The following is a 12530-nucleotide window of genomic DNA, read 5'->3' on the forward strand; positions in this document are numbered from 1 at the left end:
TGTCAGCACGCTACCAGTGTTGCATGAACAAAGCCCTGAAGTAAAAAAAAAATATATATATATATAAAAATAATGGAATTCATGTTTTTCTTTGCCTGTTTAACCCTGACCATGCTGTCGCACTGTGAGAAACATGGTCAACAAGTCCATTTGCTTTCTGCAGAGTTGAATGAGATGGGAAACTGTAGGGACGGTCACACGTTTGCTTTCCCCACCTCCCTGTGTCTCTCTTTCCAGGAAATCAAAAGCATTGTATGTTAGCCATCGGCTTAATTTTCATCTGTTGTACTTCGTTACTTTCAGGTGTACTCTTACTTTCAACCTATTGTTTTCTCTCTGTCCTGCAAATTCCAGTGTGAGCCACAGGTGTCAGATTACTTTTTGTCAGGGAGCCAAAGTGAAACCTGAATTCACTGGGATATTGTTCCAGTAGTTTAAACTCGGAGAGACAGTGCAGCTACTCTTCTTCAATCAGTCTGTTGATTTGTTTAAAGTGCAACATATATTGAACGTGCCATGTGCAAACATCGCTGTGCCATCAGTGAAATAACAGCAGCAGCACCTGTGTCATACAACACAGTGAGACAGAGCAGCTGGCTTGTGTGTGGTGAGGGTTTGTGCCTGTTTGTGTGTAAAGTCAATCATAATGCATCGCTATTCTACTCAGTCGCTGTGGTCTATAGTGCGACAAGGAGACTGCACCTTGCTGGCTGCAGATGTGTGTATATTGATACAGCGCATTGACTTTTAACACTCGTGCAATTCCACACATGGCGTTTAGGGGCGTTACGATTCAGCCCCACATTAACTACGTCATCGTGGGGGATCACAATCCAGACAAGGCCTACCAGGTACCAGTTTCAACCTGCTGTTGATTTTTATTTTTTATATCCATTTACATGATGTGCAGCTGTATAATTTCAAACAGAGATGACAACCCTGTCTTTGCATTTGAGTTCTGTCAAAGTCTGTTTTAATAAAAGTGATATCTAAAAATGTGGCTTTTACTTACAACTAAATGGCTAAGAAACATGGGCAGTCAGACAATCATACAGCTTTTAGACAAACTTATTCACAAACAGTGGGAGTAAAAATATTACCTACTTTGTCTGCATTACTGTTTATGGACTGGCTTCCTGCTTAAACCTTGACCTATTGTACTGTACATACAGTTGTATACACACAGCTTTCCTGTGACCATTATGGGTGCACTTACCTTGTCAAATAGAGTGGTTTACATGATCGGGCTAAACTGATGGCTTGTCTACAACCTGTCCGTCCTTCTAGCTCCTTGCACTCTGCTGTTGATATTGCCCTGATCCTGGATCTCAGCTATTAGTTATTAACGGTAGCAGATGTTACCAAAGCATCTTTGTTCAGACCAGTGTTATCACAACCAATGAATGATGGACAAACTGCAAAGTCATAACAAACCTGAATTAAACTATAATGTATAGTATATCAAAGTCTGTTTTGAGAAAAGTGAAACCTCAAATGTGGCTTTTACTTACAACTGAACATCCAGCCTTGCATGGGAAATACAGAGATATACAGCATGTATTGCCAATGTATTTTGGTCCATAAACCAGTAATACCAAGCAACAATAAGGCACTACTTGTAAAACCAGACGATTAGTAATGTTAAGAGCCACTAGCACAAGTTGCTCACACTGTGAATGCAACATAAAGTTTTGTTTTCTCTCACACAATGATGATAGTATCCATCAGGAATAAGTACTCTGGGTGGACGTGAGGCTTGGCTGATTCTGTGGTCACACTTTGACAGCGCTGAATATACACTCTAATTGGTTGCAGTATCCAGTGTGCTGGATACAGAGAGAGAGGAAAACAGCTCAGCCGAGAATTTACTGTGCCTGCGACAGACTATTTGCATACACTAAATGAAATCCCCATCAGCCAGTCTGACATACTGTATCTCCGCTGGTGAAGGATTAATGCTCTTCATGCTACATTCACCACATTCAGCCACAAGCTGCCGCTCGCAGATGAAGCGCGCTCTTACATGTAGGCTGTGAAAGACAGCCTTACAACCAAACACAAAAGGCCTTCGGAGGAACCAGCTGAGCACAGCCAACCATATGAAAAACTTACATTCACACCTACATGAGCTGTTACACATGAAAGCACTAATCTGTCAATGTATGAAAATTACAGGAAACACTCACACAGGCAACACTAAACAACAGGCAACACTAAACAAAGAAATCCCTCCGACAGATGTTGGTTATTAGAAAACGTCACAAAGCTCAGTATTTGAGTTTTTTAAATTACGATTCTTTGGTATGACTCAGGGGAGCCCATATGGAAAGGTCATGTACATCACAGAGAGAGAGAAAATGATGCACACACACTGCCGTGAAGGGAGACAGTGGGAGTTTACGGTGTATTATCTTCATCTTTATGCACAAGCTGTTTATTAAAGCCACCTGCCTCTCCCTAAAGCATTAGGCATAATAAACATGTTTTGAGATGCAGCCCATGCAGCTCTCAGTCAAAGCAATAAAGAAAAAGGACTGCTGCTGGCAGCTGTTCAGGTCCTCACCACAGCAGTATGTGCGATGCACACAATGCATAATAATGCATTGCAATGAAAAGCTTATACGGCGCAGCATATTGTGAAAACTGAAAACTTTAATGTTACAATATACCCTGATGAAATATGATGAAATACATTCTAACACAAGGTACTGTAAGGTTATTACAGTGTTACACTGCATAGGAAGATTTGCAACAATACATTTTAACACACTTTTTTTTTTTTTTGGTACATGCTTCGTGTGTCAGTTGTGAAATGCTATTTTTTGCTAGCTCACAAACAAACACTATTACAAACTGACACTGTAAATGTCACAATTCTTTTAGGTAACGCTGCTCTGTAAACAATGCAAAAAGCAACAAGGAATACTTTAAATGAGCATGTAGTGTCTTGCACAGAGGGTTCAACTTCTTTTCTTCTGAACACATTAGATGTGTTTCTAGTGCTCAGTCTAATTTGGAGGCCTAACTTTTGTCCGTCATGGACATCTGGACAAAAAGAGACGTGCTCAGTGTCTGTTTGACCAGACACTTTAGGAATAGCCCTAACCCGAACTGGGACAGTGCACCTCACAGATTAGACTCTTATAGATTGATGTGTCACCCGGCAGGACACTCTGACAGTAGCACAGCTAGTTGCTCCATGTGCCAGACATTAATAAGCACTTTTGTTTTTACAGAAATAAGTGTGATATTGATGCTTTCTGGCTGTAGATTTGACTGAACTGAAATCCTTACGTATAACTTTTGAAAAGCCAAAGCAACTACCTCACCGAACCTCTGCCATATGCAATTATGTGCACAATAACTGATATAAATAGACACAGACGAAGATAATTTCTGTTTTCTTTAAACATTACCCTCTTCCCTCTCACTAATCATCGGCTCTAGTGCTATCTGCTATTTACTGCATGGTCGTCACAAACTCTTGGCCAACACTCAGCTGTTTATGTGACTAGTGCTGCTGCTCTCTACTTTGAGCAGGCTCTCTTATTACAAAATCCTACGTTCTGTTTGGTCGGCTCATGAGAGGCTGTTGGAGGGATATTGTGGAGGGGGTGAAAAATCCTGTTAAATTGTCATTCGTACTTATTTCCCCTGCTGGCTTCCGGCTTAATACAACGTGCGTAGTGGGAGGAGAAAGGTGGCGGATATACTGTCACAGCTACTTGTCTGGTTAAGCAATGACACATACACAACACTCACGCAGGGCCTACATATTATGAAACGCTTTCATTTATGCTGTAAAGTGTCAAAAAGCAAAGTCAATATGGGATCTCTCTCTGACATATCAGTTACTTCTTTTACTAGTAACACTGCAACATTGCAAGAAAAGTTGAAATTTGATTCTGTGAAATTAATGGTTTCATCATTTATTCACTCTGGTGTTTCTATGACGCCTGTACTATACTTTTGTTAGTCTTAGAGGAGCCTGTACGCCCACACATTCTGTGCCCAAAGAAGGCAATGGATGATCTTTAGTATAGACAAAGTATGTTGAGGTAATACAGATGTTCTGTATACACGTGTCTAGCTAACTCCAGCGCACGGGCAGCACGTGAACAGTAGTAAAGACAGCCAACTGAAACTAAGTTCTTTGTCTTGAAACCACTCTAAGAAGACAAATGTTATTCTCTTCTGTGAGACACTTACCTCTGACTTTTGTCAGTTCTCCAATATATTGTATCTGTTATGTTCAGTACATTTCATTTTCATTTGTGCTATACCAAACGGAAGGAAGGAAGGAAGAAGCCCAGTTTTACAATTAAGTATTAAAACTAACACATGTTAATATAAGTTAAAAGATTTGTATTCGTGTTTACTTTCAGCTCCTGTTGTTGTAATGATTTGTCCGTGTTTCTTCTTTTCTAATGATGTATTTGTCCTCTTATGACTGTCAAACACCAAAACAAACTGGCTTGTGTAAACAGCACTGACTCAGAGGGACTGACTTCAAAACTAAACCAAACCACTTTATATTATCACACACTGCATGCCTCTTATCTGGATGTAACGTCACATTTATTTGGTCAGTTGTCTGTCAAAAGGAAAAAAAAAGAAAAGAACTGAAAGCAAAGTTCGTTGTACGTTCAGGGAAGGCAGGATGGCCTAAAGGTGGAGAGGCTGGGTACTGTAGATCCCCTGCACCAACAGGAAGTCTTAGACCAGCTGTGTGCTGGTGACAGAAGGGAGGCTAGTATCACCTCTGTGGTCTACTTTTGATACATAAGTACTTTTAATATCAGATAGTTAAAGACTTTTACTCAAGTACTATTGGTATGAGTGACTCTCACTTTTACCAAAGTAATATTTGAAAACGATCTCTTTACATTCAGTATGACTTTCGGGTGCTTCACACAACACTGCAACAAAGCATGACCGACTGTAAGTTATTTGTAAGTTAAGTTGAATTTTTTGTTTGTATTCATGAAGTTATTCTAGCACCGATGTTTTCTTTTAGCTTTGTTTCATTTCTATAATAAGTAATAAAATTACCGCTGCTGAGGAGGTTGTGTTTTTACCCTTCCTGTTTGTTTGTTTGTTTGTTACAGTAGTTTGTCAGCAGGATAACATAAAAAATGAAGTACAGATTTCTGTGAAATTTTGATTGAGGATGGGTGTTGGCCCAGAAAACACCGCCTTAACTTTTGGTGCAGATCCAGGTAAAGGGAGGGTAGCAGGACTTTCTGCTCACTTTCTTTAATATCACAAAATAGGGCACTGTTGACATTTTTGTTGATGGAAAAACTCATGGATCTTGATGAAAGAACTTGAGTGAGAACAATTTAATGTGGATCCTGTGGATCTGGTGAGCTTAAATTATGTAGTCATGGTAGTTTACATTTTTACAGGGCTGTCAAGTCTTATAGTGGATAAAGGTTAATTGAATAAAAGAGGACGGTGGGGCCTTGGGGATGTGCGCTCAACTGAGTGCCATTCTTGTCAGTAATGAATTGTTGTACGTATTCTTCTAAAGTAACACGTAGTAGATATAACAACTGACACCTCCTACGCCTGAACGCTGCAGTCTTTGTTTTAGATTTTTGAAATAAAACTTGACTTGTCACAGTTAAGTTTATCTCCATGCGTGAAGAGGTTTATTCTCAGTAAAACGTTAATTAAATTTTGCAGTGGAGGATGCGGCAGCCTGAAGGTGACTTGGAATTGGAAGATTTAAATCACTAATTGGATGAGAACACAGAGTGAGTCTTACTTTTAAAGTAGGGTAGAAAATAACAAGGCCAAAAAACACTTTTGATGAGACAATGTGAGCGGGTGATTCTGACTTTAAAGATGCTCTGTGACACGAAGCTGCTGTTTGTCTTTCCATTACTTTTTTTAAGATCTGAGTCCGACTAAAACTAAAATGAGCTCAAATCATACCTCTCTCCTCAGATCACATGAGTCGAACGGGACTGCTGACGTTGCATTTTGATTTAAAGGTTAAGTGAAAGCAAAAGTGTTTCACTCAGTCAAGCGGACCTGTTTGCAGCATCCATTACGACTTTTCACTGACAGCAGTGCCTTGAATTTGTTGAGTGATATTCAGATATTCGGAGTACCTGCTCTCATACAGGCAGAATGTCATCTGTAATATGCTGATCCACTGAAATTCCTAAAGTTCAGGTGAAGTCAGTGCCTGGAATCAGTAATCAGCTGAACTTTGTTTACTGCTATTTGCTGATGTTAGAAAGCCAAACTAAGCTGGTGACTATGGCAAATGTTATACCTTCTAAACATAAACATGTCAGAGTTGTCAATGTGAGCACATAAGCATGTTGAAATTAGCACTTAGCTGAAATCACTGCTGTACATTAGGAAAGCCTCTGAGTCCCAAGTGTGGCAACAGTTAGGTTTTGTGTAATTGTGTAATTTGTGTGAATGCTGCAACGTTGTTTTGCCGTGAAACTCCAGGAATGCTTTGTGGACTACAAAACATCACCTGACTTTCAAGCAGCATGAGGGCGAGTAGCTAATGACTGAATTTTCATTTTTAGGGTGATGTCATTCTGTAACGATAACTGTGACACGTCCACGTTCCATCTTCCTTCACTACCTGCTACAGCTGTCTTTTTCCAACTGTGTAATGAACACTGTGAAAATTATTATTGTAATTTCACAGGAAATAACTGGCTAATGATTGCAGTAAATCCACAGTAGTATACAGTAACATACCTGAAATCACAGTAATGTACCAATCTTACTGTGAAAATATAGTATTTTGATGTAAAAATGCAACAGTTACATTTAATTATTGTAAAATCTTAACAATTTAGAGTAATATTACAGCAAATTACTGGTGGTGTTTTGAAACCAAACCACAACATATTTTATTGTTACATCACTGTATGGTGCTGTGCCCTAATCACAGTATTTACTTGTAATTTACCATTTGTTTTACTGCATTCTTACTGCAACCCAGTAGCAAGGAAATTCCGGTAATTTTTTTGGGATAATACTACATTTAGATACTGTAATTTTAAACATAAACCATATTTTTACAGCAACACGTTGGCCCATAAATGTCTCTTGCCTAAAACATTGAGGTGGCACTACTGTGTAGAGTATACAGTAAAGTACAGGGTTGAGTATTCAAAGTGTGTAGTTGAGAAAGTTCTATAGATCCAAGAACATACTGACAGAAAGAAAAGGGCACAATTACAACCCCATCTGCTACTTCAGCACCACGGACAGCACAGTGGACTGATCAATACACAGCACAGTAAGGCTATATTTCAGAGCCACGGTTGGGGTCATAGATGCTAACCTGCACGGACCTCAGTCAGATAAAAGATCAGTGAGTTCGGCAGGCGAGATGAACATGTTCAACTTAACAACCCCCCCTGACCCTGCACTCTCTCTGCCACTAGAGGATAGAGAGAAAGGATGGCAGGTTAACAAGGAGGATCACATGTCCCCTCATCAACCCTCAAATCACCTACTGCCAAGGTTAACACGTTTCTGAAATCAGATCAAATAGGCCAATCAAACTATTATAAAGGTTTCACTTGGTAAGAGATGCATGAAGTTGATTACAGCTCTACATTGTAATCTGTTGAAATTGTCTTGATTTTTTGGCTCCTTTTATTAATTTTAGCTCTATAATCGGTGCTGGCTTGCAAGCTACTGTATTATGAATCAACACAATTTTAACATGACATAGGAGGTACAGTATAACAAACTGTTCCAACAAATGGTGTAAATTGCAAATTATTAAGCCAGTTGCTTGCACCGTGAATGTGTGGTTTTTGGTCTAAACAGAGGAGATGTAGGCTGGTTAATAATTGATTGTACAGTTGGGACTTTCATTGTAATTTCTTGTTCTCTGCATCTTTGCCACAGGAAGCACAAAAGCCTGATGTTTCTCTATTTACGTCTGCCTCGCTCTGGCTTTGTGGGCTGAGCACATGGCAAAAACATCTAACAGCAGCACGAGGCTGACGTGTGTTCCTCATAAATATCTTGTTAAGGGTTGCGTCTGTGCGTGGGTTTCACACTGCATGATCTCAGACCTCGGGGCTGTTAAGGTCAGAAAATGTCTGATTAGCCTCCTTGTAAGCCCACTGGATAGCATGTTAGCGCAAACACACACATGCGTGTATATACTCATAACATCACAGCAAGTGCTTATGTCTACATGCTAGATTTTCAAAGAGAATAAATGAGACAAAGGACGGCAATCAAGTGATCATGTAGGAGACCAGAGATCAAAGGGACTAGAGAGAGGAAGCCGTGTGGTGACAGTATTCTGAGGGAATATAGTAAGTAGGCGGTACATGCAGGCGGTTGAGGAGCTGGTATTTCAAGCTGTGATTAGGATGTTTTCATTTTAATGTATGCTCACCGATGCAGGAGCTCCCATCAAGCAAGTAGGACCCATTGTCATGGAAACCACTTCTGCATTCACAGTGGTACCAGCCCGGCAGGTTGACACAGCGGGAGTGGTTGTGGCACTCAATCAGACCCTCTGCACACTCGTCGATGTCTGAGGACACAAACACACACTGTAGCATCAGCATCGGTTTAAATCATTGTCCTGGCAACAAACATCAACCTGAAACTTCAGCTCATTTGTGTCTTTTTGCCTGTTCTTTGATCTGTGCTAGTTGCAACAGCGGAGGTTGATCCAATCAGAACAAACCGCCACCACAACAGCAAAGCTGGGTCAGCGGCTGCCCACATTACACAGCCAGAATCTCTGCAGCCTGTCTGCCACAGCGGGGATCAAAGTCTTTCAGAAATCACACCATTTAGCAGCAGACTTGTTTCCCTTTTTGCACTTCTCTATTTCTTCACCTCACTCATTCTGCCGTGCCTACTCATTTTGCTTTGTCTCTGGCATGCGGCGTGCATACACATGCCTAGCCCAGAGGCGTTGGGTCCACGCTCCTTCTCGGGAGAGTAAATCTCTCTCATCCATTATGTATGGTGTGAGCTCTGTTCCTCATCTGCAGCTCTCTCGCTTCTGGCTGCAAGACCCGACCTGCGCACACACCCTTTTGGTTAAAGAGTGACCTTCAGTCACACCTTGAATCGCTTAAATGTGAAACCATAGCGAACACGGAAAGGTACGGACAGACTGCTTGTTAACTGTCAGGTCTGTTATTGTCTCATATTGTAGCTGAATGGGCAGAACGCCACACCTCAAGCAAATCAACAAGAAGAAGCGTAGTAGCTTGCAGCTTGACTTGCAGGCATTTTCCTCATTATGTAATGGGAGCGGTTTTATGAGCAAGTAAGGGTTGTAGCGTCTTCACTTCATGGAGTATCTATGTAGGCTGTCGGATTCAGTTAAAACATGAGAACCCACACAATGTTTTTGCTGTTGTCTGGAAAAGTATCTTAAAATGGAAGTGGATTTTAATTAAATGCGTCTTTGACAAGGCTCTAACTTGTTCTTACACTACACGACTGTAAGTGGTTAAAATCTGTGCACTTATTATTATTATTATTATTATTATTATTATGCTTACAAAAGAAGTGGAGATTTAGGCACTGTAATTTCAGAGTTTCAAAAGCTGCAGATTTCTTACAAAATCTGGTTTAATGTGGCTGTATGACGCTTCATAAAACAAAACTCATGTTTGCTTTTTCTTAGACCTGCAGGTTAATGACAATATCCATGTCAGTCTCATCATGTATTCTTCATAAGTATAGTTTGGCCTTTTATCCAGGCCAGTGTAAATGTAAACATATCACATGGAGAGCCTGTAGATCCATTTGGATGGAGTAAATTCTTTTCAAGCAGCTCGGAGAGACAGGTGCACATGTTCAACATCACAGTAGACTGTGTCTCTCGATCGAATATCTGTCTGTCTCATTTCTTGTTTGCATTTACACTTGACTTTTCACGATACCAGACAGCTATCCGATCTTCCCAAGAGTGTAAGAGAGGAAAAATGGTTTGAGGTTCTCAGAAAGGTGATTCTAATGTTGTGTTGTATACGTAGTTTTCACTGTGATTTACATAATTTGTATAGTCATGTGTGACTAAATGGTGGACTACACTTGAAGAGTTGTGTGACTTATTTGATTGTGATCTCCATTTAAGCTGAGTTATTTCCACCACAAATTGTATTTCTAGCTTCCAACACACAGCAGCAGCTTCTCCTTTAGTAAAAATAAGATAACCAAACTGGCTTCTGATCTATAATCTATGAACATGGAGCTCTTGCCCTGTTGTGAAAGTCACAGTTTATACTTTTGACCCTGCCTTCAGAACACACACACATATTTACACACACACACAGGCACACGTTTATCTCTAAGCAGATAAAAGAGAGTCCCAGGGTTAGCCGTTTAGCAATGTGTGTGTGGTTAGCCTGGTGTGCTGGAGGTAATAAGACGTGACAGCTGCCGGGAGGGCTGCCCTCTGTCAGCCTCTCAGGTCAGAGATCCGGTCAGAGCTACACCAAAAGATTCCTTCTCTGACATCCCAGTGAAACATACCAAGATTAGAGGTGACTGGTGGCTGAGAGCAGCTAACCCTTTAACAAAAGAGCAGTGCTGGGCCTGCACATGAAAGGGAATATGTCTACATGTTTAGGCTGGTTATATATCGCAACCTGAAAGTGTCATCAATTTTATCAGATTTCTACTGCGTAGACTCAGTGAATCATTAAGCTTCAAGTACTGACCCTGATTCAGTTTGGAAAAGATTTACTGTTATACTTTCAATTTGTTAAATTGATGCAGATTCAATGACATACATTACACTAAGGCAACAACACTATTCAGGGAATTACATTTTCAAATCAGCTCTCAAGTCGACATGAATCCTGATGAGTTGATGTTTTTATATCTCTACTGGAGACACATGCACTTATAGTAGGAGTGAGGGATTTAAGGGCAGAAACTAACAATGTTTTCATTAGTGTATATGCACCTTGCGTGAGACTAAAAACAATTGTGTTTTCGTTACCTTAGAACGAGCCTTTTATATCTCTAGAGGGAACAGAGTAAGCCATTTTGAACTGCCATGTTTCTACATTACCACAGAAAAACTGAGCACTTGCTCTATCTAGAGAAGGCCTTTCACGTTTTTCATGTTTTAAGCAGGTGAGGCGAGGGGTGTTCAATTGGTTTCCATTTGCAACCATGCCGCTTGACCTTTAATTCAGTGCTTTCCACACAGATCCCATTAGACTCTCTGTGCAGGTGCCCTCCCCAGCGACAGACACGCAATCCCTCACTGGCTTCTCTCTCACAAACAGTTGTGTTCAATGAAACCCATGACCAAACAAGGGTGGTACGGCTTCAGGTTTGACAGCAGCTGTTTATCAGTGATTCTTTTTTTTATAAACATATCTTAATTTTTAGGATTTTTATTTCTGAGGTACAAGCCAAGATGATGACATATAACATTAAAATATGGTAATTAAATTAAAAGTCCTCCATGGCCTTTGGGGAAAACAAAGGAAACAAGATTAGTTTGAAGCCTGGCCAAATTGTATCAGATATTAAATGTTCACCTGCAGCTTTCTTATGTGGTCCCAGTAATATTTTTTAGCAAAACATGTTGTAAATGCACGGACAAGAACAACACATTCCACACATATGTTGAGGTGTAAGATAGTAAGACCAGCAGGATATCTAGTTATAGATCTGACCTGAGAGGCAGCGAATGAGTGGAACCGCTGTAAAAGCCCCTGAGGACATAATTGAAGACTGTCTGCAGTTTGATATAAAGCAAAGGCTTCATGAGGACATAATCAAGGCCTTTATATGCCTTCCTGTAGACGGCCTACTCAGGAGGTAATGAGGATTGAAGGAGCAATTTGTGAATGGGGAAATTCCAACACTCGACCAAACAATGGTGCAACTTTATCACTCACTCAGTCTAGACAGACTTTTATATTTCTATATTGCTGCAGTTCAGCCAAAAAAATAAATAAAAATCTACATATAGCAGCAGGGGAAAAAAGGATGGCATGGGTGTGACCAGATCAGAAAATGTGTAGACTGCACTTTGTGGCTGTTTCATTTTCACTTCAAATTCAAATACCAATGAAGTGAATTGGCTCACAGAGGTAGGCAGAGATGAAAAACGTGTACAGCATCTTGAAATAAGAATCGCAATATACTGAATTTTATGATAATCATATAATCTTTGTCATATCATATTCATTTAACAGTTCATGACTGCAAAGCTGTCGGGGTTGTGTGAGATGAGCTGAGTGTCTTTATTTATTTAACCCTAGCGAAAGAACACAGCAGCCGTCGGTCACCGCACAAAGAAGGTCAAGAGCTGCCGGCAGCTCCAATACACAACATGGGCAGAACACGTATCACTTTAAACAGCATACAGTCTGACTAATTAACCCACAGTGCATATCTGCTGCAGATCTCGCTGTCACGATAACGATTCAAATTAGTTGTTGCCACACTTGCAAATCATGCGCAACGTTTAGAGCAAATTAGGACCACTGCATGATGATTTAATTAAAATGAGGCAAGATATGTTATTCATACAT

At 40.3% G+C, this 12530-nt stretch overlaps 1 protein-coding gene across 2 annotated transcripts in view; it reads right to left on the reverse strand.

Annotated features, from left to right (window-relative positions):
* Positions 1-12530, reverse strand: part of LOC311259594 (protein kinase C-binding protein NELL1-like) — a 282733-nt gene that overhangs the window by 13657 nt on the left and 256546 nt on the right. For both annotated transcript variants that reach the window (XM_084356830.1, XM_084356829.1), the window contains one exon: positions 8402-8542. In XM_084356830.1, coding sequence (XP_084212956.1) covers positions 8402-8542 — 141 coding nt within the window. The remainder of the gene's footprint in view (positions 1-8401; positions 8543-12530) is intronic.

The sequence above is a fragment of the Pagrus pagrus genome (genome assembly GCF_965226575.1).
Source record: "Pagrus pagrus genome assembly, chromosome: 1".
NCBI classification, from domain to species: domain Eukaryota; kingdom Metazoa; phylum Chordata; class Actinopteri; order Spariformes; family Sparidae; genus Pagrus; species Pagrus pagrus.